Raw genomic sequence first — 27,844 nt, 5'->3', positions numbered from 1 at the left:
GCGCGCGGGCAGCTCACTTCCGCCCGGCAGGTGACAGCCGCGGGGCTCGGAGCGGCGAGCAGCGCGGACGCACCGGGAGAGCGGGAGGAGAAGGCCGCGGACATTTTGCTGCCGAACCGAACCGAGCCCTGGCGTCAGGAGCTGTTCGGACCTGCGGGTGAGGGAGCAGGGAGCCCCGCGAGGCAGGAGAAGAAGTGGGGCGGGGAGTCGGGGGTCTGAGGTGAGGTGTTTTTGGGGTCAGAGGTCATGAAGGACGCGGCGCTAGAGGGGCGCGAGCTGCGTTCCCGGCCCGGACGAGGTGGAATTGCTGCGGGTTCATTCATTCGCGCCCACTTGGCCGCCGGCCCGCTCCCCGGACGCCTCAGGTCCGCAGTCCCTGCTGGGGCTCCCGCCCAGAGAGACTTCTAGACTTAGGCCCCTAGGAGCCCGCCCCTGCCCGGAGGGAAAACTCTTTGGGCTCTGGTTTCCCCCTTTACACTCACCCCTGTGGCCATCTGAGGCCTCCTTGTTGTTCAGGCCTTATCTCTTTGCCAAGGTTCAAAAAGAAAAAAAAAAATCAAGAAACGGCTAGACGCCACCTGCACCCGGGTAGGCTTGCGCTTGGTCTGCCTGTTGGAGCCTCAGGGACAAGTTGACTGAATGGGGACACCTATAATAATGCTAAAATATACCGAGGAAGGTGCTAGCTGCTGGTTATTGAGTCCCTACTGTGTACCTGACACTGTGCTAAACACTTTACTTACAATGCCATGTTGAAGCCTCACAGCAACCCTTGTGAGGTAGCTACTTTAGTTATCCCCATTTTATCGACAAGGACACCAAGGCACAGAGAGCTTAAATCACACATGTAAGGTCAATCTGGTAGTAGAGGCAAGGCCAGGGTTCCTACCCAGGCTTTCAGGGACCTATGAAGTGCAGAGACAAAGGAGAGGCTGGAGCAGGGTTGAAGTGTAGGGGCTACTTAATATTTTTAGCTGCTGTTGTATTTATCTAGGTCTATGTCAAGATGTAGCCGTATTGCTTCTTGTTTGATCTCCATAAGCAGCGTTCAGTTCACTTTCTTTAGGATGAAACAATCCTGCAGGCTGTTGCTGTAAGTGATTTACCTTTCAGGGCTAGAGTTTAAGGTTTTCCTGACTATAGGGAATTGTGAGGCACAAAACAGGATATCCATGAGGCTAAAGAAGAATATGCAGAACCTCACTTGAGAGTGGTTGAGCTGCATTCCTTTTGGTGTAAGGAGAGAGGAACCACATGACCCCTAGCGAATCTTTTGGCCCTTGGTTCTGGAAGAATCTTCCCAAGGGAAGGGTCTTGGCCTTTCTTAGAAATGTGCAGGCCCCATGACCTCTTGGCTGGGAAGAGCACATTTTGCCTGGGAGATAAGGAGATGGTTTGGTAGGAGGGCTAGGCTCTGTGAGTCCGAGCCTTATTCCTTTGTAGATATTCACTAGCTCCAATTCTGCCTCAGTTTCCCTGACAGCACAAGTTTCCCTGCCACCTTCCTACCCACTCCTGGGTGCTATAAGTCTTAATGAACTTGTGAAGGTTTCCACACGCTTCTGAAGAAAGCTGTGATATAAGTATTACTATAGTACCTTTTTAAAAAAAAACAAAAAAACTCTATGATCTGTTCTCCTAGTTCCATTGAATTCACAGAAACTTAATAGTGTCACCTTATCCCTATTCTTCCAAGGGAGGATTTGAGATAAAGCGACTTGTCACAGATGGTAGGAACATGAGGAGAGCTCAGAGCATCTGGCTCCCTGTCCTGAGTCGAGCCCAGCAGTCTCCTTCAACCTCTCAGAAACTGTTATGAGGAGTAGCTTCAGTAGTTCTCAAAGTCTCGCATTCCTCAGAGGTTGTGTGGAGATCATCTGTTGAGTGTGAGTTGAGCAGAGGCTTCCCCTAGAGCTGCTTGAAGGGCTCAGAGGTATAATGGAAAGAGTACTGCCTGACTCCCTGTCAGTCAGCGCTGGGTTTGTCCCAGCTCAGCAGCTTCCCAGTAGTATGACCTGGATAATTTACTTAGTCTGGGCCTCCTTTACTTCAGCTCTAAAATAATGCTGGTGGTCAGTATTACCCTTATTACTCCCTGACCCCAATTTGTGCAGAGCCCATTATTGTGAGTGCCTTGATTGCCAGTTGATGCTAGCTGGAGGCTTGTGTCTGAGGAACGCTGTCAACCCTGGCTTGTGGGGTATTACTTCCTTCTGCAAACAGAGACCTTTATGTACTTAGGACTTCTACCCTTCTCGTTTCACTTCCTAAAAGTGGTTCAAAACAAGTTCAGTCCGTTGGTCCTACTGGATCTGGGCTTGGACTTTCATGTTTTTCTAGTCATCCTCTGTTGCATGTCTTAACTGCTTACTTCCTCAAACCTCCCGCCCGCCCCCCCATGTCTGGCACCAAAGCGTGACATGCTGACAGTAAGCGTGGCTTGGGTATGGGTTTTGCACTTTGGTGCATTTCTGAAAGTTGAAGGGGCATCTGTTCCTTGAAGATGTGTCTTTTTCTGAAGACAAGTCTTTTTGCCTAAGATAGATCATTGATATCACAGCCTAGAAATGATTTTTCTTTTCTTTATCTCTTCACACAGAGAGAAACAAATACTACACAGAGAAAATATCAACTGAACAGTTGGGGAGTCCTTTTTTAAAATCCAGCTTAAAAATCCATCAGTGGTTTTCTGTAGCCCTCAGGCTAAAACTTACATTACTTAGCCTGACATTCAAGGCCTTTTGGACTCTGTCCCCTGCCTGGTTCTCTCTCCTTATCTCTCCTACTCCACACTTCCACCTTCTCCCAAGCTCCATTCAACCTCAGCTGCTTGCCAGTTCTGCAAGCCCCAACTCTTTATACCTCTTGGTCTTTTCTTTGTGCTGTTCCCTCTACTTGAACACTATTTCGTCCTCTCTCCCCTCCCTTCTTTGCTGGACCACTGCTTGGTGCTTCCCCTCTGGTCATCACCCCCACATTGCAGGCCTCAGCTAGTTATCCTTCTTGACATCCTGTAGCAGTGATCACAGTGGGTTGTGATTGTTTGCTTGGCTGCCTTCTCTTAATAAGTAAATAGCTCTTAATCCTTGGCAAGGACTCATCTTAACTGTGTCTCCAGCACCTAGTGAGATGTCTGGCACATAGTTGGTGTTCAGTAAATGTTTAGTGAATGAACAAATGACTATTGCATTGAATTGTTAGGATTCCTTGATGCCTAAGGAATTCAAAGTGTTTTCTAGATGATCTCTTGTCAGGACATCCTCATGTCACTTCACAGAGACAGGGAGAAATTTGATCAGAGGGGAGATTAACTACTTTCAAACTGCACTTGCTACCATTAGCCAGCCACCACAGTGCCTCAGGACCTCCAGAGACCTGGGAGTTTGGTAGGGACCGGGGAGGTGGTAAACTCTCTCTCTCTGCGTAGTAGTAACAGTGGCTAACATTTATCAAGCACTTGGTAGGCTGGGCACTGCTAAGAGGTTTGTATATTGACTTGTTTTGGCCTCACAAATCCCTCAGGTATATAACATTGTAGTTCCCATTTACAGTCATGGTGTGGTTGTGCCTGTTGTGTTGTGTGGAGCCTGTGAGGCCCCCTGTCATACCTGCTGTGGCCACCTTCCCCTTCCCAACCCCTTGTTCTTAGAGTGTCTCCTGTTATACAATGGAGCCAAGGAGGGACTTGGCTGTGGTTCTGTACTCCCAACCCTCATGCTCATTGGGTGTTTAGCCTTGGGCTTAACCTCTGCCCTCTATCAGAAAGGTCTCTCTGAAGTTGGGAGGCCTCTCCTAGTTAAAGTAGCTTGTGGGCCAAGCACATTGGCTCACACCTGTAATCCTAGCACTCTGGGAGGCCGAGGTAGGCGGATTGCTCGAGGTCAGGAGTTCGAAACCAGCCTGAGCAAGAGCAAGACCCCGTCTCTACTATAAATAGAAGGAAATTAATTGGCCAACTAATATATATAGAAAAAATTAGCCGGACATGGTGGCACATGCCTGTAGTCCCAGCTACTTGGGAGGCTGAGGCAGTAGGATTGCTTGAGCCCAGGAGTTTGAGGTTGCTGTGAGCTAGGCTGACGCCACGGCACTTGTTCTAGCCTGGGCAACAAAGTGAGACTCTGTCTCAAAATAAATAAATAAAGTAGCTTGTGGCTGGTTGACTCCAGAAGGCCCAGAGTTCATTAGCACCAGGATGCCTTAGTCACTGACCCTCCAGGTTACCATCTGTCTCCCCTGTGGACTCTAAGTTGAAAGATGATAGATTTGGAGGTCAGGTCTCAAGCTTTAAAACCAAACCTTCAGTGTTCATTTTCAGCATTTCAATAGCCAAGTTCTGTGGAGGAGTAGACTTGGGTGGCCTGTACTTTTTACCACACCCTCCTTGCTTTTAGGATCTTAAGCATATTGGGAATGGAATGACAAAATTTCAGGACAGTCAGCTGCTGAGTTTGCTTCCGTGGTGGTCTGACCTCTAAGCGTTGGGTGGCTGTGTGCTGAGGCATGAAGAGCAGAGACTTCGTAAGTCCAGCGTTCATTTATTCAGTGTTTATTGAAGCCTGCTGGTGCCTGGCGCTGGGCTGTGCTGATAGGTAAACAAGCGAACATAGTTTCTGCATTTGGGTTGCTTACTTCATTCTAATGGGGGAGAGACAAAGAAGAAAAAGAAAACAAATGCAATGAGTAGAAAAACCAAGCCATGAGGCAAACAAAACACGTAACAGCCAGAGCCTGTTAAAATGTAAGTCAGATCTCAGGACTCCTCTGCTCCAAACCCTCCAGTGGCTCACTCAGAGTAAAAGTCAGAGTCCTTGTTTTTTTTTTTTTTTTTTGAGACAGAGTCTCGCTTTGTTGTCCAGGCTAGAGTGAGTGCCGTGGCGTCAGCATAGCTCACAGCAACCTCAAACTCCTGGGCTCGAGCGATCCTTCTGCCTCAGCCTCCCGAGTAGCTGGGACTACAGGCATGCGCCCATGCCCGGCTAATTTTTTTTTTATATATATATATCAGTTGGCCAATTAATTTCTTTCTATTTATAGTAGAGACGGGGTCTCGCTCTTGCTCAGGCTGGTTTTGAACTCCTGACCTTGAGCAATCCGCCCGCCTCGGCCTCCCAAGAGCTAGGATTACAGGCATGAGCCACCGCGCCCGGCCTAGAGTCCTTGTTTTTGACTAAAAGGCCCTCTATTCTCCTCTGACCTCTTGACCCACTGCCCCTTACTTCCACATTCGCCTCCCTGCTGTTCCTCAGACATACCAGGCACACTCCCACCTTTGCACTGGCTGTTTCTTTTGCCTGGCAGGCTCTTCACCAGATGATGTCACCTGTCACCTTCTCAAGGAGGCCTTCTGGGATCACCTTAGTTAAATTTTAACCTCCCTTTCTCTCCTCTCCCCTCCCTATCCTCCTTCCCTGCTCTTTTTTCCTCCATAGCATTTATCACTAATCTGAGACACTGCATTCTGCTATGGTCTCTGTCCCTCATTAGGATGTAAGCTCCGTGAGGGGAAGTGTTTTTGTCTGTCTCATTCGCTGCTGCATCCCCAGCATGTAGAATCGTTTCTGGTACTTGGAAGATGCTCAGTAAATGGATGAATAAGAACACTGGGCTATGGGGCCAGAGAAGTACTTTAAGATAGCGCATGCAGGGAAGGTGTATTTGAAGTGATGTCACCTAAGCCGAGATTTGAAGGATAAGTTGGAGTTGCCAGGAGAAGATAATCTAGGCAAAAGGATCAGCAAGTGCAGGGGGAGTGAAGAGCTTGGCAGTCAGAGGAGCACAGAAGGCCTGGAGGCCACGGCCTGGCTGAGTTCACGTCATAGCCTGTGTCAAAACCCCCCACCTCCCACAGCTCTGTCAACTCTCTGAGCGGATGCCTGTTGAAGCAAGTGATGGTGACCTGGACTCACCGGGCATTTCTCCCACTGGAGATGTTGCCACATGATCTCCTACCCTTGCCCTTTCTTCTCTCTCTCATCACTTATTTACTTACCTTCCATGTATTGGCTGTAAATGGGCTGGGAGGCTGGCATTTTCTATTTCGGTATAGTCAAAACAGCTTGACAAGTGGAGCCAGATGTATCTTTGATTTAGGCAAACCCAGTGGATGGAACATTGGGAAGCTGCTCTCTAGCAGAGGTTGGTTTACAAAACATGAAATTTCTCCAAGAAGAGAGCTGAGCACTAGTCATTTAAATTGATTGAATACCTGCTGTTTGCCAAGTACCAGTCTAGGAGTTAGGAATAGAGCAGGGAACAAGATGGACAAAATCCTTGCCCTCATGGAATTTACATTGTGGAGGGAGAAAAAAATAGACAATGTAAGTACATTTTATAACGTGTAGGTAAGAAATACTTTGAAGGGGGGAAAAGAGGATTAGGAAGTGGTGGGGATTGGTTGGGTGTGTGTATACAATTTTAAATAAAGTGGTTAGCGCCAGGTGTGGTGGTTCACGCCTGTAATCCCAGGAATTTGGGAGGCTGAGATGGGAGAATCGCTTTTTTTTTTTTTAGAGACAGACTCTCACTTTGTTGCCCCGGCTAGAGAGAGTGCTGTGGCATCAGCCAAGCTCACAGCAACCTCAATCTCCTGGGCTTAAGTGATCCTACTGCCTCAGCCTCCCGAGTAGCTGGGTCTACAGGCATGAGCCACCATACCCGGCTAATTTTTTGTATATATATTTTTAGTTGGTCAATTAATTTCTTTCTCTTTTTAGTAGAGATGGGGTCTCGCTCAAGCTGGTTTTGAACTCCTGACCTTGAGCAATCCACCTGCCTCGGCCTCCCAGAGTGCTAGGATTACAGGCGTGAGCCACCATGCCCGGCCTGGGAGAATCACTTGAGCCCAGGAGTTTGAGACCAGCCTGGGTGACATAGTGAGACCCCATCTTTAATAAAATGAAAAATAATTAGCTGGGCATGGCAGCATGCAGCTATAGTCCCAGCTACTTCAGAGGCTGAAACAGGAGGATTACTTGAGCTCAGGAGTTTGAGCAGGGGTCTTCAAACTTTTTAAACAGGGGAGACAGTTCACTGTCTCTCAGACCATTGGAGGGCGGTTGGAGAGTGAGGTGCACATTCCACACATGCGCACTGTGGGCCTGGGACGAGTTGGCTGCTAAGCAGGACAGGCAGTGGCGGCAAAAACACCCAGCCGAAAAAAAAAAAAAAAACACCCAGCCGGATAAATGTCCTCATCCTCAGCAAGCTACATGTGGCCCACGGGCCGTAGTTTGAGGATGCCTGAGTTTGAGGCTACAGCGAGCCATAATCATGCCACTGCACTCCAGCCTGGGTGACAAGGTGAGACCCTGCCTCAAAAAATAAAACAAAAGGTCGGGCTCGGTGGCTCACCCTTGTAATCCTAGCACTCTGGGAGGCCGAGGTAGGTCCATCGCTTGAGGTCAGGAGTTTGAAACCAGCCTGAGCAAGAGGCCCTGTCTCTACTAAAAATGGAAAGAAATTAATTGGCTAACTAAAAATTTATAGAAAAAATTAGCTGGGCATTGTGGTTCGTGCCTGTAGTCCCAGCTACTTGGGAGGCTGAGGCAGCAGGATTGCTTGAGCCCAGGAGTTTGAGGTTGCTATGAGCTAGGCTGACACCACGGCACTCTAGCCCAGGCAATAGAGTGAGACTTTGTCTCAAAAAAAAAAGAAAAAAAAACTTGATTGAAGAAGGCCTCAATGAGAAGGTGACGTTTGAGTCAAGACTTAAAGAGGGGCACTAGGCCTCACCGCCTGCCGCGCTATGCTCACCGCCCCGCGTCCCAGCTTGCCCAGCATCCGCGCCGCGCCTCACAGCCCAGACTTCAACAGACCTCACCAAAATGCCATCTCAAATGGAACATACCATGGAAACCATGATGTTTACATTTCACAGATTTGCTGGGGATAAAGGCTACTTAACAAAGGATGACCTGAGAGTCCTCATGGAAAACGAATTCCCTAGATTTTTGTTTCTTTTCTTTTTTTTTTTTTTTTTTAAGAAACTCCTGGAATTGATATAGATTTTTGGAAAATCAGAAAGACCCTCTGGGCTTGGACAAAATAATGAAGGACCTGGACCAGTGCCAAGACGGCAAAGTGGGCTTCCAGAGCTTCTTTTCCCTAATTGCAGACCTCACCATTGCTTTGCAATGACTATTTTGACTACACATGAAGCAGAAGGGAAAGAAGTAGGCAGAACTGAGCAATTACTCTACCCTGATAAGAGTTCTCTCAAAGGATTGCTTAAGAACTCTGACCCACAGCTTCTCCCTGTGTAAGGATCTCATGAGCAGATCAGGACCCTTAGAAAATGTACAAATAAAATCCACTTCTGAGCAGAGAAAGAAAAGTTAATTAAATACCAGATAAGCTTTTGATTTTTATATTGTTTGCATCCTCTTGCCCTCAATAAACAAAGTCGTTTTATAGTCCCCCCCCCCCCAAAAAAAAAAAAGACTTGAAGAGGTGAGGGACTGAGCCATGAGGATACCTGGAAAAGAGCCTTCCTGGCTAAGTGAACAGCACGTGCAAAGGCCCTGAGGAAGAAATGTGCCTGTTGTGTTCAAGGATCGGCAAAGAGACCCGTGTGGCTGGAGCTGAGGGAATGATGGGGAGAAGAGTGGGAGAAGAGTTAAAGGGTAATAATGGTGAGGAGATGTACGTCATACAGTGCTTGTGGCCCATGAGGCCATGGTAGGGACTTTCGCGTTTCCTCCGAGTGAGACAGGAAGCTGTTGGAAGATTTTGAGCAGAGGGGTGCTACTGTCTGACTTAGACTGTAATAGTATCATCCTGGCTGTTGCTGAATTTGGTTGTTAGGGGAACAGCAGGTTGGTGGCATTCTCAATGGGAGGTCATGGTGGCCCAGGGCCAGAGGGTAGTGATAGAACTGGGAGAAGCTGCTCGTGGATTCTGAATTCATTTTGAAAGTAGACCCAATAGGATTTGCTGATAGCCTAGATGGGGGGTATGAGAGAGACTATGTTGTTAAGAAAGACTCTGAGGTTGTTAACCTGACAACCTGTTTAAGATGGTGTTGGCAGTAACTAGATGATGAAGACAGCAGAATGGGACAGTAGGGAGGGGAAGGAAGCCGGAGATCTGTTTTTATCATGTTAGGTTTGAGCTGCCTCCTAGTCCTATAGACATTCAGGTGGGAATGTCAGATAGATGGTTTGGATATATGCGCCCAGAGTTCAGGGGAGAGGTTGGGCCTAGGGATGCAAAGTTGTGAGTTGTCAGCATGTGGATGATACTTAAAGCTTTCACCAAAAAGGGAAATAGTGTAGATGGAGAAGAGAAGCAGGTATCAGGCCTGAGCCCTGGGGCACTCGGTATTGAAGGAGAGGGAGAGGAGGAGGAACAAACAAAGGAGACTTGAGAAGCCATGGACGGTGGGGTAGGAGGGAAAGCAGAGAGCATGGCATCCAGGAATCCAAGGGAAGAAATTGTTTCAGGGAGGAGGGACTGGTCATCAGTGTCAAATGCTTGTTAGCGTGAGACTTGCTTGTTACTTGACATGACTGCTGCATCTTCACTGACAGGGTCTAACATACCCTGGCGTCCAAGACCATCTTTGAGTCTCCTCCTTCCGTCCCTGTCCTCATCTGCTCCTTTCCCTTCCACGTCCTTGACTTCTGAACACACATGATTGTTTGGGCCTTGGGTAAGTCACTTCTGTTTCAGTGTCTCTAATTCCTCATTTTTAAATGGATTACTATGAGAATTAAGTGAGACAGAGGTGTAAATCACTTAGCAAGAGCCTGTTCCCCAGCCCGTGTTGGGGGTGGTTTAGTTGTTCAGTTCCCTGTCTCATTATTCTGGAATCTTGTGGGTCTTCTCCATGTCACTCCAACTCCTGCCCTTCTAAATCTTTTTTTTTTTTTAATTTCAGCATATTATGGGGGTACAAATGTTAAGGTTACATGTATTGCCCATACCCCCCTACCCCCTTGAGTCAGAGCTTCAAGCATGACCATCCCCCTAACATTGCACAACCCACTCATTGTGTTTGTATATACCCATCCCCTCCTCCCTCCTCCCACCTGCCCGACACCTAATAAATGTTTTTCCTATATGTTCACTTAGGTGTTGATCCATTAATACCAATTTGCTGGTGAGTACATGTGGTGCTGGTTTTTCCATTCTTGAGATACTTCACTTAGTAGAATGGGTTCCAGCTCTATCCAGGAAAATACAAGAGGTGCTATATCACCATTGTTTTTTTTTTTTTTTTGAGACAGAGTCTCTATTTGTTGCCCAGGGTAGAGTGAGTGCCATGATGTCAGCCTAGCTTACAACAACCTCAAACTCCTGGGCTCAAGCAATCCTGCTGCCTCAGCTTCCCAAGTAGCTGTGACTACAGGCATGCGCCACCATGCCTGGCTAATTTTTTCTATATATATTAATTGGCCAATTAATTTCTTTCTATTTATAGTAGAGACGGGGTCTCGCTCTTGCTCAGGCTGGGTTTGAACTCCTGACCTCAAGCAGTCCACCCGCCTCAGCCTCCCAGAGTGCTGGGATTACAGGTGTGAGCCACCGCGCCGGCCACCATTGTTTTTTAAAGCTGAATAATACTCCATGGTATACATATACCACATTTTATTAATCCACTCATGAATTGATGGGCACTTGGGTTGCAATTGTGAATTGTGCTGCTATAAACATTCGAGTGCACGCCAGCAAATTGGTATTAACGGATCAACACCTAAGCAGACATATAGGAGTAACATTTATCGGGTGTAGGGAGGGTGGGAAGGGGGAGGAGGGGATGGGTATATACAACCACAACGAGTAAGATGTGCAACATTTGGGAGATGGACACGCTTGAAGCCTTTAATCGAGGGGAGAGGGGGCTATGGGCAATATATGTAACCTTAACACTTGTACCCCCATAATACGCTAAAATAAAAAAACAAAAAAAAGCATTCGAGTGCAGGTGTCCCATTTGTAGAGTGTCATTTGATCTTTTGGGTAGATGCCCAGTAGTGGAATTGCTGGATCAAATGGTAGATCTACTTGTATCGCTTTAAGGTATCTCCATATTGCTTTCCACAGAGTCTGAACCAGTTTGCAGTCCCACCAGCAGTGTAGGAGTGTTCCTATCTCTCCACATCCACGCCAACATTTATTGTTTGGGGACTTTTTGATAAAGGCCATTCTCACTGGAGTTAAGTGATATCGCATTGCAGTTTTGATTTGCATTTCCCTGATGATTAGAGATGTTGATCCTGCCCTTCTCAATCTGACCCGTCTTTTCATGTCCAGCCAAGCCCCTCTTCATCTAATAGAACTTCCTTTGATGCTCCACCCATCTCAAAACCCTCTTTTGCACTTTGGTGGCAGGTATCTGGAGGGCAGGATCACTGCTATTCCCCTGCAGTCCTTTACTTGGCCTCTTGAACCTGTAAGAGCCCAGCCCGAAAAGACTGTCCTTTGCTTACTGTGTGCATTTTCCTGTGTGGGGCGCAGTCCTAGGTCTGGAGCAGATAATGCTCCACATTGTCATCCATGCCACATGAATGACTGTGACACTTGACAGATTTTAAGAAATTGTTCCCATGCCAGGCATGATGGCTCACGCCTGTCCCTAGCACTCTGGGAGGCTGAGGTGGGAGGATTGCTCGAGGTCAGGAGTTTGAGACCACCTGAGCAAGAACAAGACCCTGTTTCTACTAAAAATAGAAAAAAATTAGCCGAACAACTAAAAAAAATCTGTATAGAAAAAATTAGCCAGGCATGGTGGCGTATGCCTGTAGTCCCAGCTACTTGGGAGGCTGAAGCAGGAGGATTGCTTGAGCCCAGGAGTTTGAGGTTGCTGTGAGCTAGGCTGACGCCATGGCACTCTAGCCCAGGCAACAGAGTGAGACTCTGTCTCAAAAAAACAAACAAAAAAAGAAATCGTTCCCATTGGACAGGTGGGAACACAGATCACAAGGGGCCTCATTGTGTAGTCCATGGCCTCTTTCTCCTCATCTTGATTAATTTAAGTATTATTCAGAAGAAGCCCTTATGAATTTTTTTCCAAATCTAGAGAAACTTTCCTTTTACTTGGCAGCAGATCTTTCTACACATTACTGCCTGTAGATTACTTGAGAACTAGCACCTGATTCTAGAATGAGGTTCTAGAGACTCAGTGCTGATATAAGAACATTTGCCTGTGGCATTTGTCTGCCTTGAGTTTCTTTTCATTTTGAGACCTTTAATTGCTAGGGGGCCTCAGGAGATTGATTTTGACTAATCCATTTTTATCCAAATCCCAGGAGACCCATAACTTGGCAGGTTCACCCAGGCAGGCTTTCAGGAGGCACATGATCAAACCTGACATTTCCTGTTGTCCCAACTGGATGGACTGGCCCTAAAATAACCTGTAATTCAACATCCAAGGGACTCTGCAGAGATGTGTGGCAACCCATTTCACATACTCTTTAGCCTAGAGCGTGTGTGTTTCTGCCAGGGCTTTATTCAGAGAGGAGTGGGATGTGTGTGACTTCATGGTGGGGAGAGTGTTGGCACTATCATTTTCTAGTTGTGTGACTCTAAACAAATGCCTTGACCTCTTTGGGCTTCAGTTTCCTCATCTATAAACTTATGATATTATTAAAACCTTTTTCACAGGTTATTGTGAGGACTAAGTTGAAAGCTCTTTACGTAGTGTCTGGCCCAAAGAGCTTATCCACTTGCTATTACTATTTCCATTGCCATCTTTGTTCTGAATTTCATGCTGAGCCTGGAGAAGACCACAGCTTATTTTCTCATAGTTATTGAACTGACTTGAAAGAACCTGTCTGGCTGAGTTCAATGACCACATTGTCTCAGAGAGAAAGTCTGAAATCTAGTTTCTCTACTGCTGATTCACCTTTTAATCTTCAAGCTGGTCTTAACCTGTTTCCCTGTCTGTAAAGTAAACGTTAGTACTTTCCTATAAGGACCCTTTTCCTTTTTAAGAGGAATCTGTTCAGACAGGTGAGGAGTGGTGAGTAGAACAATCATCTCTATCCAACTCTAAGCTTCATGGGGGCAGGTACACAGTCCAAGACATGGCACAGAGTAGGGGAATATTTGTGAAATCAGTCAGCCTCTGCCCTTCAGACAGAATGGAAACAGCAAAACACATGGAATTAACAAAGTTTGGCTTTTCTGTCCCTGATGAAGAAACAGTGGCACCACCCCAGCCCCTTTTATATATTCTTTTCCTAACTTAGTCTTGACTGACCTTGAACTAATGTGTACCTTGGAAGAGGTCTCTGAACAGCTCTTCATTCATCAGAGAAGGATTTAACAGTAATAGTTTCAGCACTAAAGTTGGAAGCCACCAACATAGACCTCAGAGATTGGTTTTCTCTGCCCGAATATTCTTAAATCCAGATATGGGACATGGCAGCTGGATCAGACCTTGTCAAATGTCTCTCCCTTTTTCCTTTCGAAAGCTTCTTCTTTGGCTCATCTCACAACACCAATGATCTCCCTCATTAATTCACTGAATGTTGATGGCATGCAATGCATTGTGTGAGTGCCACCACCTCCACACTTCCCGTCTAATTGGAGAGCATGGGCTGCTTGGCCATGAACCACTGCCCTTAGACTAGAAAGTCTTTCCCTTGACCATTAGTTGGCCATTGGGGAATTAAAACACTTTCTCTTTTGCCTTGTTACTGTTTTCCTTCGTATTGAAGACCTAATAAAGTTTGCTTTCCTTAGCCATGTTCTGAATCTGTTCTTTTTTTCCCCTTGGAAAAATTTTGTGTCATACTCTTAGAATAGTCATATTCTACTTCCTCTTGTTGGACACCTGGGAAGAACACCTCGTGGTGGGGAAATAGGTGTCCCTCATCCAACAGAGAATCATAGAATGTGAGATATGGGAGGGACTTTGTCATTTAGTAGCCTAGTTTTCGAACTTTGTTCCATGGAACCATGGATTGCCTAAAGGGCCCCTGGCAAGAAGGGGGCTAGATAGGCGTAGTCAGATGACCCACGCTCTAGGTCTCCTACCCTCACTTCCACCAGAACAGTTCACTTTTATTTGTTTTAAACAGTTTAAGAGTGGGGAACAGCTTGAAAAGCCATTGTTTAGTTGAATTCTCTTGTTTGACAGTTGGAGAAAGTAAGGCCCAGAGATTGGAAGATTTGCCCAGGGTCATGGAGCTGTTGGTAGCAAAGCCAGATCTTCTGGCAGCCATCTTGCCATGTTTGTTGAAAGTTAACTGCAAAACCTTATGTTCCGGGTTTGCCCAGTCGTCACTGTCTGGCACTCATTGTGGAGCTTTCTCATCGTGATCTGTCATGGGCCCTTGGTTTTGTAGCTTCTCTGTGAACTTATCTTTTCATTCATTTTGCCAGCAAAGATTTAGTGAGCTCCTAGAATGTGCCGGGCATAGTGGCCCGGGGTTGATTGCATTAAACAGGAAAGATCCCAAATTAGAGGCTTGAAAAGGTCTGCAGAGAAGTCTGAGATACAATTGAGTCTAATGTCAGGGGGCCTCTGTCTCTTTGGGTCCAGAGCAGGCTTTTTTGGGGCAGCAGTGTTTTCAGCTGAGACTGAAGAAGGAGCATGGGTGGGAAGGGTATTTTGGGTACATGTGCTATTTTTTTAAAACTGCGTTATGTTCCAAAGAGCTAATAAATGCACAGAGGACAAAATGCCAAGTTATAAAACTTTACCAATGATGAAAAATCAGTTTCTCACTCCATTCCTTAGTCACTTAGATTTAAATTTATTTTATTAGCTTAAAACACAGAAAGCTATTCTATATTTCTTTTTCTTTTCTTTCTTTCTTTCTTTTTTTTTTTTTGAGAGAGGGTCTCACCATGTTGGTCGTGAACTCCTGTGCTCAAGTGATCCTCTTGCCTCAGTCTCCCAAATAGCTGGAACTACAGGTGTGTGCCATCATGCCTGGCTAATTTTTTTTTTTTTTTTTTTTTTTTTTTTTGTAGAAATGAGGTCTTACTGTGTTGCTCAGGTTGGTCTCAAACTCTTGGCCTCAAGCAGTCCTCCTGCCTCGGCCTCCCAAAGTATTGGGATTATAGGTGTGAGCTGCTGTGCTTGGCCAAAATATTTTGTAAGTTTTCTTTTCTTCCTCTTTTTCCTAAGACCTCATTTTGCCTCTCTTAGATTATATTACATCCTGTCTCTGGCCAGTGTTTCCATGAGTCTCACCTAGGGCTTCCTTATAATTCTAGAAAACATAAATGAAAATGACTGTATTTCAGGCTTTATTACTCAATGTTAAGTTAGTCTTCTTTAAGTCCAAAAATGGAGTTAACAGGAACTGGTTCTGGACATGACATCAAAGGCATACTCTTCTGAGTATGGGTGTGAGAAGGTAGACTTAAAGGGGGACAGCAGCACTGGTTCCTCAAGGGCAAAACCAGTTGTTCCAGGTATGCCCCTCTTTTAATTTTGACCATGCCATCCCTTTGAGGCATTCCCTGGCCTATAAATGCTGAAATTGAGCAGGGTCCCAGCCCACAGTGCTGTCTCCTTAGCAAAAGTGACTCATCATACTGGCCAGAGCAGTTTCTGGACCAAAAATTGCCTGTAATTACTGCTCTTTTTTTTCTTTTTCTCGCCCTGCCACTTCCAAAGATGGACTCCAAACCCTAAGTTTTTCTTGCCTAAATTGGTTGGCTGCTTTCAAATGTGACCCATGTACCTGATGAGGTACATCAAAGAACAAAGTCTTATTCCCTTTTTCCTCCATGGGGTAGGGATGCAGTGTATGGCAACAGTCAACAGTGCCAGGAAAAGCACCAGTTTTTCCCACAGCATCTGCAAGTCTGAGCCCCTTCAGGACTGAACTGTAGAGTTTTTTTCCATTCCTGCAGAGAAAATGAAAAATCTCTACTGCACTGACATCCAAGAGGCAGTGCAAGACCTAGTACCAGCACACGGACACTTGTAATAGAGAAAGCTCCCAAGGAGATAGCCACCCTCAGTAGATTAATAGCTGTAGGTGATCTTTCACAGTGAAGTGAGGTGTTTTGTTTTTTTTTAATCTGTGCTTTGGGGTGGCTTTCCAAAATGTTTCACTTCTCCCCATGTCCCCTTCCTCCTCTGATTTCCTGAGTATGAAACAACTTCAGAAGGATAGGGTTTCTGCATCATCATTCCCCTTGGGCCCTCTGCAGAGGGATATGCGAAATAGATACTGCGGACAAAAGCAGCAGCCAGCGCCAGCGCCAGCGCCCTGGGTGGCACTTTGAGTTTATGAGTAGTTGCTTAATGCCTGTAAAAGGAAATGTCATCAAAAGCTCAATGCTGTAGAGGTATCAGCAACTGTGGCAGTTCGACTAGCTAAACCTGCAGCACTATCACTTTTTTTTTTATTGAGACAGAGTCTTGCTCTGCCACCCTGGGTAGAGTACAGTGGTGTCATCGTAGCTCACTGCAACCTCAAACTCCTGGGTTCAAGCGATCCTCCTGCCTCAGCCCCCAGAGTAGCTGGGACTATAGAGACAGGGTCTTGCTCTTGTTCAGGCTGATCTCGAACTCCTGAGCTCAAGCAGTCCTCCTGCCTCAGCTTCCCAGAGTGCTACCATGCCCTACCTTCTATCACTTTTTTTAATCCCCAAGAAAGAAGCTTTTCCACCCCTTCCTCCTCCTGGTCAATTACATATGACACAGAGCTGTCACCAGCAGGTTGTGTCCTCAGGTGTTGTATTGTGCCTGCAGGAGGGGACAGCCTCCTCTTTTAGAGATGAAAGTCTGAGCAGCTCTGAAGTTTGACATCTAATGTTCTTTTTGTTTGTTTACTTTTATTTGTTTATGTGTTACTTTCTATGGTTCTTTGTGGCCTATGCGTTTTAGCCCCTTTGCCTTCAGTTATCCCTCTTCTTAGATTCCGTTTAACTTTGAGAAAGGTATTCTCCTATTTTAGACACTGTTGCCAGTTATGCTCTCAAGTCTGTGGCTGCTGGAACCGTGAAGATTTTTATTGCATGGCAGAAATCCCATAATCTAATTTACCTGCTCCTTCTCAGAGCTCCAAAAAGGACCTCCAGGTTGGTGAGGTTTCTCTGAGAAAATGACTTTATATGTGTGCAAAAAAGATTCTTTTGAGTGTAAGTAAATTCCTCTTGGAAACAAATGCTAACTAGTTATGTAACAGAGTTGTCAGAGAGCAGGCTGAGGCTCCCTGGGATTTTCAGTGGCCCCTTTTCATTTCTTTCAACAATTATCGATTGAACACTCTCCATGCAGAGCACTGGGCAAGGCATGAAGGGAAGGGCGAACGGAGCTGCATGCCAGCCGTGTGGGTCCTCCCTCTGTGGGTCTTTCTACAGCCCTGCCTCATGCAGCGAGGACCGGCCAGTCAGAGTCCTCCCTGCAGGGCTTGCATCATCAGACTCAGCCGTCTCTTCTCTTTCCCGCAGCTCCCATAGAAAAATACCATCCTCCTCTTTCAACTTTGCAAAGCAAGAGGCAAGTAGAATTGTGTCTTTTTTCTTTATGCTGTTTTGTCAGTGAAGCCTTTATTCCTTTATTCCAATGGGATCAACAAAGGATTTAAGGCAACCCTGAGACAGTACATATTTGTTTCCCATTGATTACTGAAACAAAATCTCTGGGTGTCTCTCAGTTGGGCAACATCCCCAATGCCATCCTGCCACAGATACAAGCTGAATCTGGAAAAATACAATTGGGCCAGAAAGGGGCTGTGTTGGCTTGGTTTCTAGAGACTGAAACAATCTCTCATCCTTCACATCTGTTGCACCAATAACCTTCATCTCGCCCCTGCATTGTAATGAATTGAAAGTTGTTGTTGATGGGTTACTTTTTGAGTTCTTTCCTTAGAGGCAACAGAAGGGACAAAGTGAAGTAAGTTTTCTACATTCAAATAAATGTCTGTGTTTTGGGTTGTGTGGTTTTCTGTTCCTAATTAAACTACAGGTAGGATTGGAAGGTTACACTTAAAGGTCTCAAAGTTTTTTGGACTGAGTCCTTAGCTGCTATCAGGGATCTGTCCTTCCTCTTGGGGGAGAAGCAGAATTCCTTCACTGATGGAGCACAGGTGCTGGGCTCAGGTAGGGCTGAGATGATCTCCTAGCCCAGCCAGTTACAAGCCACATGACCTTGGTCAAGTTACCTAATGTCCCTGAGCCTGTTTCCTCATCTGTAAGATGGAGTTAAAAGCAGTTACATTATTGGTAAGATTAAATGAGATATGTATGGAAAGCCCCTGCGTTTAATAGGGGTTCAGAAAATGATAGCTTCTTAATAAATCTTAGAACAATCTCAGAAGCTTTGGCCATGTACCAGGTGACTTGGTTCCTGTGTATCTTCTTTTTTCTTTCATCTGTTGACCAAGAGAAACTACTGAGGTACATAGTAGATGCTCAATAAATGCTTGTTGAATGAACTAGGGAGCCTTAGTACTTTCTTTATTCTACTGCTTTAGATTAGTACTTTGCAATGTGAGTTTTGTACTAGGAGATGTCCTGAGAGATGCTTTGAGAAAACTGGCCAGATTTAGGGAATGTTGTAGATAGAGTCTACAGTGTATAGATTCTATTCCTCTCCAGAGATGAATAGTACATATCACTGTTTTAGAAGCTCAGAACTAAGTTGTAGGTAGAGAGAATTCTCCCTAGCCTTGGCATTTTCCAAGCACATTTGCCTATATAGGGTAATGATAGTACCTCCATGATGCTGTGATGAGGTTTTTAATGAGTTAACATGTGCAAAGCATTTAGCACAGTGCTGGGCTCCTCTAACTACGACTATTAAGTGTTTTTTAATCTGCGGGCTCTTCTAGAGTATTTAACCATTCCCTTATCAATGGGCATTTAAGTTATTTTCAGTGGCACATTGTCATAGTGCTACAGTATAATCTTTATGCTCTTGTGCATATATTTCTGTGGGAGAGATTCCTAGAAGTACAATTGCTGGGTCAAAAGATATGCACACTCAAACATTTGATAGATCCCTCAGAATTACCTTCTAAAATCTGATCAGCCAGGACCTAACAGTTCATTTGCCCATAAAGAGATAAGCAGCTATCTTCCCATACTGCATGTGTGTTGGATCCTCCTCCTTCCTCTTGCGAACCATAACTGAAAATGGAATGGAACACAACTGAAAGTCCCCTCTGTCTTCTGTCTTACAGAATCTGGCCACAAATAAGGGACCAAAATGACTGACTCAAAGTATTTCACCACGACCAAGAAAGGTATTGTTTGTTTCATTATGGGCCTTGTCCTGCTTTTTCAGTGCCTGACCCTTTTGCTTGCTTCCTGTAGGGGTGGAGAGAGGGGGTGGGGGTACAGGCCTGGAGGCAGAGGTGAGAATGGCCTAAGGCTTCATTACCTGTAGATCCATAAAATTGAACTGTTGATGGTATAAGAAATTGATTCTTCCTTTTAGAACTCAGGAAGGGGAAGAGCATTAGTTCCAAGTATGGAAAAAAGTCCCTTTTTGTTCTCCATGGCTTAATTATGCTTTTGGTTGGCTGAGGTGGCTAAGGCCTGTAATCTCAATACTTTGGGAGGCCAAGGTGGAAGGATTGCTTGAGGCCAGGAGTTTAAGGACCAGCCTGGACAATATATCAAAACCCCTTTCTTGGCCAGGCGCAGTGTCTCACGCCTGTAATCCTAGTACTCTGGGAGGCTGAGGTGGGCGGATTGCTCGAGGTCGGGAGTTCGAAACGAGCCTGAGCAAGAGCAAGACCCCGTCTCTACTATAAATAGAAAGAAATTAATTGGCCAATTAATATATATAGAAAAAATTAGCCGGGCATGGTGGCGCATGCCTGTAGTCCCAGCTACTGGGGAGGCTGAGGCAGCAGGATTGCTTGAGCCCAGGAGTTTGAGGTTGCTGTGAGCTAGGCTGACGCCACGGCACTCACTGTAGCCTGGACAACAAAGCGAGACTCTGTCTCAAAAAAAAATAAAAAGAAACCCCTTTCTCAACAAAAAATAAGAAAAATTAACCAGGCATGGTGGCATGCATCTGTAATCCCAACTTTTGAGGAGGCTGAGGCAGGAAGATTGCTTGAGCTCAGGAGTTCAGGGTTCCAGTGAGCTGTGATAGCACCACTGCACTCCTCCTTGGGCAATAGAGCAAGATGCTGTCTCTTTAAAAAAAAAAGATTGTTTTTTTCCTGGGGGAAAGAAAACACACAATCCTGTCAGCAACCCCATAGCAGTGTGTGTGTGTGTGTGTGTGTGTGTGTGTGTGTGTGTGTGTGTGTGTGTGTGTGCGCGCGCGCACGCACACATGTGCCTAATCCTTATCCATGAGCACATGTTTTTGTTTTTCAGGGTTGTAGCCAGAGTTCTCATCCTGTTTTTCATTTGATATTATCATAAACATTCCCAACAGTTCTAATGACTCAATATTAAGTCTGTTGAGTGGCTGCACAGAAATTTGCTAAGCTAGGCTTATGTCATTGGGTATTTTAGTTGTTTCTGCTTTTAAGGAAATGGAGGATATTGTTGTGGCTGGCAAATTTGGTTTCTCTCTGTTGTAAGCATCTTTCTGACCAGCTTTTCCTTCCTGCCTCCTTCCTTCCAAGTGAGATTAACACATGCCTGCTGACCAGATGAAAAGAGTCTGTAGTTGGATCAACTGAGCCAGGACCTGAAGTTTGCCCCTCATCAGGTGTTTCATTTATTGGCCTGGCTGGTTTTCACTGAGCCCCTGCCACGTGCAGTGGAAGAGACAGACAGAGTCTCTGATCTGGCATTGCTCAAAGTTGAGCAGGGAAGACAGTCTATTAGGTAGTAACCACACTAAAGGGTAGTGGCTGCAGAGGACTGTAGGAGAACTCCAGGAGGGGCTGGCCAGATAAAGAGGGCTGTGAGGAAGGGAGAAGCAAGGGATCTGTTTGTGGTACATTCAGGGAAAGGAAAATAGTTGGGACTGAATTACTGAGGAGTGTGATGCAAGAAGAGGTTGACAAGATAAGCAGAGATCAGTCATGTGGAGCCTGGTGAGCCAGGCCAGGGACTGAACTTAGTGCTGGGTGTATTGAAATGTCAGTGGTGGAGGATTTTTGTGGGTTTTCTTTTGGGGAGAGTGTCTGGGGAGAGAGGCCTGGGTTCGACACCCTAGAAAAAGGAGAGAGTACAGACGAGGAAACAGGTTCAGAGAAGCAAAGTGAGTGTCCTGGCTAGGCTCAAGCACAGGGATTTAGAGCACGTGCTTTGGAGCTAGCAGACCTGGTTTTGACTCTGGGCCCTACCACCTACTAGTTGTGTAAGTTATCGAGCCCCTACGGCCTCCATTTGCTCGTCTGAAAAATGGGGGGAAATGCAGAGTTGTAATGATGAAATGAGACAGTAGGGGGGAAATTTACTGTGATGCTGGGGTTAGGGAAAGGTTCAGGAAGTTAAAATCTTCCCTCCTAGCCTGTCTCAGGGTCCTCACTATCTCTCCATGACAGGGCCCTGAACAATGCTACTTCCTCATTTGCTTTTTCGAGATCATCAAATTCTTGAGAACAATTCATGACATGTTTGAGCCCTCGTGAAGTAGCTGAATCCCCATTTTCAGAGCTGAGCAACCACTTTTGACTCAGGAAGTGAAACCCTGAGCAAGCTCTTGTAACTAGAGGTTCTAGGAAAACAGGAAAAACCTATGTGTGGCGATCGGTCCAATCCTGGCCTCTCCCCACAAACCTAAAGTACCCAGATTCCATCGCACTTGCTGTCAAGGACCTTTGGCTGAGTGAGGGTAGCTGAAGAGAGCCTTGCCTTCCTGTTTTTTTTTTTGTTTTTTTTTTGAGACAGAGTCTCACTCTGTTGCCTGGGCTAGAGTGCTGTGGCGTCAGCCTAGCTCATAGCAACCTCAAACTCCTGGGCTCAAGCAATCCTTCTGCCTCAGCCTCCCGAGTAGCTGGGACTACAGGCATGCGCCACCATGCCCGGCTAATTTTTTCTATATATTTTTAGTTGGCCAATTAATTTCTTTCTATTTTTAGTAGAGATGGCATCTCGCTCTTGCTCAGGCTGGTTTCGAACTCCTGACCTCGAGCAATCCGCCCGCCTCGGCCTCCCAAAGTGTTAGGATTACAGGTGTGAGCCACCACGCCTGGCCCTTCCTGGGTTTTTAGTAGTTTGGCTGAGCAGGACCTGCCATCACACTCTTCATCTCCCTTAGAAACTGTAGCTTCCACAGTTCCTGTCTCTTCAATCCAGTGTAGTCTCCAAGCTTCTTCTTGATAATTCCTCTCTTAACAGTAGTCCCTCACTGTTGCCTGTCACACCTGAGGCCAGGAGCCTGAAGTTGCCCTTAGCTGGCAGTATGGGGTATCTCACTTGCCTCCCTCCAGTTCTTCTGAAAATTGGGGACAGGAAATTATCCTCTGGCAGAGTGGGGAAGGATTGCTTATGTTTGCCTCCTTTTCTCAGGGGAGATCTTCGAGCTGAAGGCAGAGCTCAACAGTGACAAGAAGGAGAAGAAGAAGGAGGCAGTGAAAAAAGTGATTGCATCAATGACCGTGGGCAAAGATGTCAGGTGTGCAGGAGTAGGCTGGGTGGTAGCAGAAGCTGGCTCTCGGGAGAGTATAGCTTGTGTCCATTTCAGATCTTTCCTTTACAGGTATCTAGGAAACTGTGTCCCCTCACGTGGCTCCCTTCATGAACCTCCTTTCCCAGCAGGAGATTTTGTTTACACAGGAGTCACGAGCTCAGAGGCTGATGGGTCAGGTGGTAATGGAGCCAGTGAACTGGACTAGGTTGAAAAGGCAGCAGGCAATGGAGTGAGTGTGGCAGCAATCCTCTACCGCAAACTCCAGAGGATTGCTGCCGACTGGGGAAGAGGACCCAGTGCGGCCAGGTCTTCTGGCTTTTAAAAGAATGGGAAATCTGGATTTTTTATTTTAAACCTCTCTGTTTTAAATGGCCAGATGATATTGAGCAAACACTGTGTGGCCCAGGGGAAACACGACTGCAGATTGGATTTCTCTAATTTGTCACCAGTTTGCCACCTCTGGTTTGCACCTGCTGACCAGAGCAATTGGGTGCAGAATGGCTGATATACCTTTGCTCTTGCTTCCCACTGCTGGGAATGCCCGGTGACCTGGCTTGTTTTCCCATCTTTTAAAACCCATTCAAGGTCTGCCTTGCCCTAGTTGCCTTCTCTCATCACCCCAGCCTACTGCCCTGAACTCAAAGCATGTGTTTTGTATTCCTGTCACCCAGCACTAAATCTAGATTGTTCTCTTATGGGTACTGTGTTTACCTGCCCACCAGATTGTAAAGACTCCAATCCAGGGGACAAGAGTTTATGACAACTTAATGTTGCATGGTGTTTGAGAATCTACAAAACACTTTCAGATTTTCTCAGAAGTTCCGTACAATTGCCACATTGTGGGTAATGATGTTTTTACTGCCAGAGAAATAAGATAAAGGAGTAAAATGACTACCTATCAGTTGCATCATTTATGTCAGACCAAGGACTCAAGCCTAGCCCTTCTGAAATCCAAGTCCAGGCTGTTTTTGCCCATACCCTCTGCTCTGTGCCCTCATGGTGCCCAGCCCTGTGCCTTGTAGCCAGGGTGCTGACATGGAGCAGCTCCTCATCCAGGTACTATGACAGGATCACACTGCCCCAGGCTTCCCCATGCATCGCCCTATCGCATTGCCACCCTCAGCAAGGGACCTCCTGACAATGACTCAGGAGATGCAGCTATGCAGAGAGCAGCAAAGGGAGCAGGTGTCTGCTAGGAAAGCAGGCCACCTCCTAAGTCAGATTCCTTCCAGGACAAAGCCGCTCTCCTTCAACCAGAGCCCCACTGTCAGCTCCTCACAGAGGAAACATCTTTGTTCTTCTGTCTCAAAAGAGCTTGGTTTCCTGATGTGACAGACCCAAAAGAGCAAGTCAGGCTCATCACAGTTCTTCCTTCTCCCCCTTACCCTGCTCCCCACTCCCCGTTCTTCCTCGTGTGTCATCATCCAAGGTGACACATCCATTTCAGCTTTAGCTGGTCTCCTGCCTGTTGGGATTCAAGAAGTTCACTTTGACTGTGTTGCCATGGCCTTGCCTGTAAAAGCATCAGAATTCAGCAGGAAGGTGATGGTTCTAGAAATAGAAAATTGATCTCTAACCATATTTCACATCTCAAGAGGGCCTGTGACTGCGACCCTGGGTACCATGTTGGGAAGTGTTCTACCCAGTAGTCATGAGCATGGACTTTGGATTCAGACCTGGCTCCTCAGGCAGGTTATTTGACATTTATGAACCTCAGTATGTCTTCTGTGAAATGGGGATAATCCCCAGGCTTCTCAGAGTGGTTAAATGAGATCAAGGATGTAAAGCTCTTAGCACCAAGCCTGGTGTACAGCATGGGCTCCATTTGTGCTGTGCTAGTTCTTATGAGTACCAGGGCTGGCTCTTGTGGTGAAAGCAGCATGGTCCATCCCTGCTTCCTTATGACCTTCCAGAACCAGCAGCCCAATGTAAGGGGCCACGTTAAGTATCAGCAAAATCATTTTCATTTTACTCAGCACCTCTCAGATATCAAGGACCAGGTATCTTAACTATATTGTCTCATTGAATTATCACAATGGGCTGGGCATGGTGGCTCATGCCTGTAATCCTAGCACTTTGGAAGGCTAAGATGGGAGGATCACTTGAGGCCAGAAGTCTGAGACCAGCCTGGGCAACATTGCAAGACCCCATCTCTACAAACTAATTTTTTAAAAATTAGCCAGGCACAATGGTGCACACCTGCAGTCCCAGCTACTCAGGAGGCTAAAGCTGGAGGATCACTTGAGCCCAGGAGTTCAAGGTTACAGTGAACTATGATCACACCACTGTACTCCAGCCTGGGTGACAGAACAAGACCCTGTTTAAAAAAAAAATGAAAATTATGAGGGTCCTGTGAAGTGAGTTTCTGTTGTACTTTTCTAGCAAATGAGGAAACTGAGACTCGAGAAGAATACCATACAGCTAGCAAGAGGCAGCTCTGGGTTTGATGGACTCCTGAGCTCATGTTTGAACTGTGTGAAAAAAATCTAAGGACTTTTTTTACTTTTAAAATCACCCTTTGGGATTCCATTTCTACCCATAGGTGTTTGTTGGTAGCATAGCATCACTGATACCACCCTCCCTTTTACCACGAGTCCTGTCTGTCTTTCTCTTCCCTCCTACCCACTGTCCCCGACTCCCTGATTCTCAGCCTGAAAATCTTCCTCTTCCTTTCTTTAGCCTTCCCCATGCTGACACCATCTTGACCTTTCAGTGCCCTCTTCCCCGATGTGGTAAACTGTATGCAGACGGACAACCTGGAGCTGAAGAAGCTAGTGTATCTGTACTTGATGAATTATGCCAAGAGTCAGCCTGACATGGCCATTATGGCTGTCAACACCTTTGTGAAGGTGAGCAGGAGCTTGGTGGGAGTGGGGCATGAGGTGTGTACTGCTCCATCTCCCCTCAGTCTCTTGGGGTGTGGCCTGGTGGCCCCAGATGGAAACACTGAAGCTCCTTTCCAGACTGCCTGCCTCCTGCTGCCCAGCCTGAGGGCCTCTCCCACCAGCAGAGGGCTCCCTCTTGCAGACAATCAGGTGCTAAAGACCCTGCCTGACTCATCCCATGTGAGGTGGTACAAGGCCTGTTGATCCCCTCATGTCCCTGGGGGTGGCCATGGCCCTGCATACTCTGCCAGGGAAGTTTTCAGCAGACATCTGAGAGCTTCTGTGTTCCCTTCTAGGCTGCTCCTTTCTACATTTTCTGTAGAAAGTGTAGCTCTGTACACCTTCAGAACCTTAGCTCCACTAGCTCTGTCAGTGCTCAGATATGGGAAAATGAGGGTTTCTGTGTCCCAGTGGAAAGACTGAGGGTTGTGGTACTAGATGGATGTGGGTTTGAATCACGGCTCTGCTCTGTGACTTCAGGTGAGCTCCCACCTTCCTGAGAGCCTCAGCCTCCTCACCTGGGAAACGGGGGCCAGTATTGTACGTCTGCTGTGAGGATCAAAGGAGACAACGTGCATAGCCCTGCACAGTATCTGGCAGATGCTAGGTGCCTGTTATATGGCATTTACTTTTGGTACTGTCACCTGCGGTTGCTGGAGATCCCACAGCAACTGTCTGGTCGTTCAGCCCAGCAGTGCTCAGAGCTGCAGGTCAGGGAGAATTTGAAGCCACAGGTGGCTCATTCTGTCCCTTCCCCTGGCCTATGGCTTGTTCCCCTCAGGACTGTGAGGACCCTAACCCCCTTATTCGAGCCTTGGCTGTGCGGACCATGGGCTGCATCCGCGTCGACAAGATCACAGAGTACCTGTGCGAACCACTCCGGAAGTGCCTGAAGGATGAGGATCCATACGTGCGCAAGACAGCCGCTGTGTGTGTGGCCAAGCTTCATGACATCAACGCCCAGCTGGTAGAGGACCAGGGCTTCCTGGACACCCTTAAAGACCTCATCTCAGACTCTAACCCTATGGTAAGCCACTGCCACCCACCATGCCATCTCTACCACCTCCTGGGTTGCTTGGGAAGACCTTGGCTTGACCCTCCATGAGGCAGCCCCTGGTTCTTAGAAGTCAGAGAGCCCTGCTGGGTGTATCACTTGTTCTTGTGCTTTGCGGTGGTTCAGGTACCATCTTTAGAGGGAGCTAGACCTGGATTCCCATCTCTGTGCCTCTGACTAGCTGTGAGAACTTGGGCAGGCTGCAAGCTGCCTACCCTTGCAGATCCCTCTTTTTTTTTCTTTTTTTTTTTCTTTTTTTTTTTTTGGCGACAAGAGTCTAGCTTGGTTGCCCTGGCTAGAGTACCATGGCATCAGCCTAGCTCACACCAACCTCAAACTCTTGGGCTCAAGCCATCCTTCTGCCTTAGCCTCCTGAGTAGCTGGGACTACAGGTGCACACTGCTACGCCTGGCTAATTTTTTCTATGTTTAGTAAAGATGGGGTCTCCCTCTTGCTCAGCCTGGTCTCAAACTCCTGACCTCAAGTGAGCCTCTTTCCTAGGACTCCCAGATGGCTAGGATTATGGGCGTGAGCCACTGTGCCTGGATGGTCCTTCTTTTCTTTATCAGTAAGATGTATCTAATTGTGCATGGCTGGCGGAAGTGCTGTGAAGGTAACATGCATGGCATGGTCTGGCACACAGTGGGTGTGCGATCAGTACTAGTGCCCTCCTTCCCCTTCCTGTCACTGTCATTGTTGCTGTCTTCTTACCAAGACCGTCTGCAAGTGCCAAATGTGAGGTGCTTTTCCTTTTCCCCACATCTGTATAGGACTATAGAGGGTCACCCTTGAAGTAGCATAGCCTGGGAGACAGGACGTCAGGATGTGGCTGGATGGGACTCTAGTCACTCATGGTGGTGACAGCAGTTTGGAGGGCAGTTTATCAGGACCTGTTTAAAATGAAATACACAAATGCCTGGGCCCAGCCTTCCCCACTGTGTATCCTACAGAAACACTGAGCAACTGCCACAAATGGACACTGAGCAGCCAGTACAGGGATGGGCATCTGAGCAGTTTTTCACAGGGAAAAATTGAACACAGTGCAGAAACACACTTAAAAATAGCGCTCTAGGCCAGGTGCAAGGGCTCATGGCTATAATCCCAGCACTTTGGGAGGCTGAGTCTGGGGGATTTCTTGAAGCCAAGAGTTCAAGACCAGCCTGGGCAATATAGTAAGACCCCATCTCTACAAAAAATAAAAATTAGCCAGGTGTGGTGGCATGCGCCTGTAGTTCCAGCTGCTTGGGAGGCTGAGGCAAGAGGATTGCTTTGAGTCCTGGAGTTCGAGGTTGCAGTGAACTGTGATCATGCCACTATACTCTAGCCTGGGCAACAGAGTGAGGCCCTATCTCTAAACAAAATAATAGTATAACAGCTGCTCTAGTGGAAACATGTTAAGGGCCCAGAGCTTCACCTGGCAAGCCCTTCTATTCTCCAGCCCCA

The 27,844-nt window shown here is 46.7% G+C and overlaps 1 protein-coding gene across 3 annotated transcripts in view; it reads left to right on the top strand.

The window, feature by feature from the left end:
• Window positions 1-27,844, top strand: part of AP1B1 (adaptor related protein complex 1 subunit beta 1) — a 54,314-nt gene continuing 26,470 nt past the window's right edge. For 2 of the 3 annotated variants that reach the window (XM_012763842.2, XM_012763839.2), the window contains exons 1-5: window positions 2-157; window positions 19,098-19,160; window positions 22,342-22,447; window positions 25,176-25,311; window positions 26,129-26,374. In XM_012763842.2, the coding sequence (XP_012619296.1) occupies window positions 19,124-19,160; window positions 22,342-22,447; window positions 25,176-25,311; window positions 26,129-26,374 (525 nt within the window). In that variant the 5' untranslated portion in view covers window positions 2-157; window positions 19,098-19,123. Of the gene's footprint in view, window positions 158-19,097; window positions 19,161-22,341; window positions 22,448-25,175; window positions 25,312-26,128; window positions 26,375-27,844 lie in introns of all 3 variants that reach the window. The other variant, XM_075996688.1, reaches the window with a different exon arrangement.

This window comes from Microcebus murinus, chromosome 22 (assembly GCF_040939455.1).
Source record: "Microcebus murinus isolate Inina chromosome 22, M.murinus_Inina_mat1.0, whole genome shotgun sequence".
In the NCBI taxonomy this organism is placed as follows: Eukaryota; Metazoa; Chordata; class Mammalia; order Primates; family Cheirogaleidae; genus Microcebus; species Microcebus murinus.
This window is presented reverse-complemented; position numbering and strand designations above follow the sequence as displayed.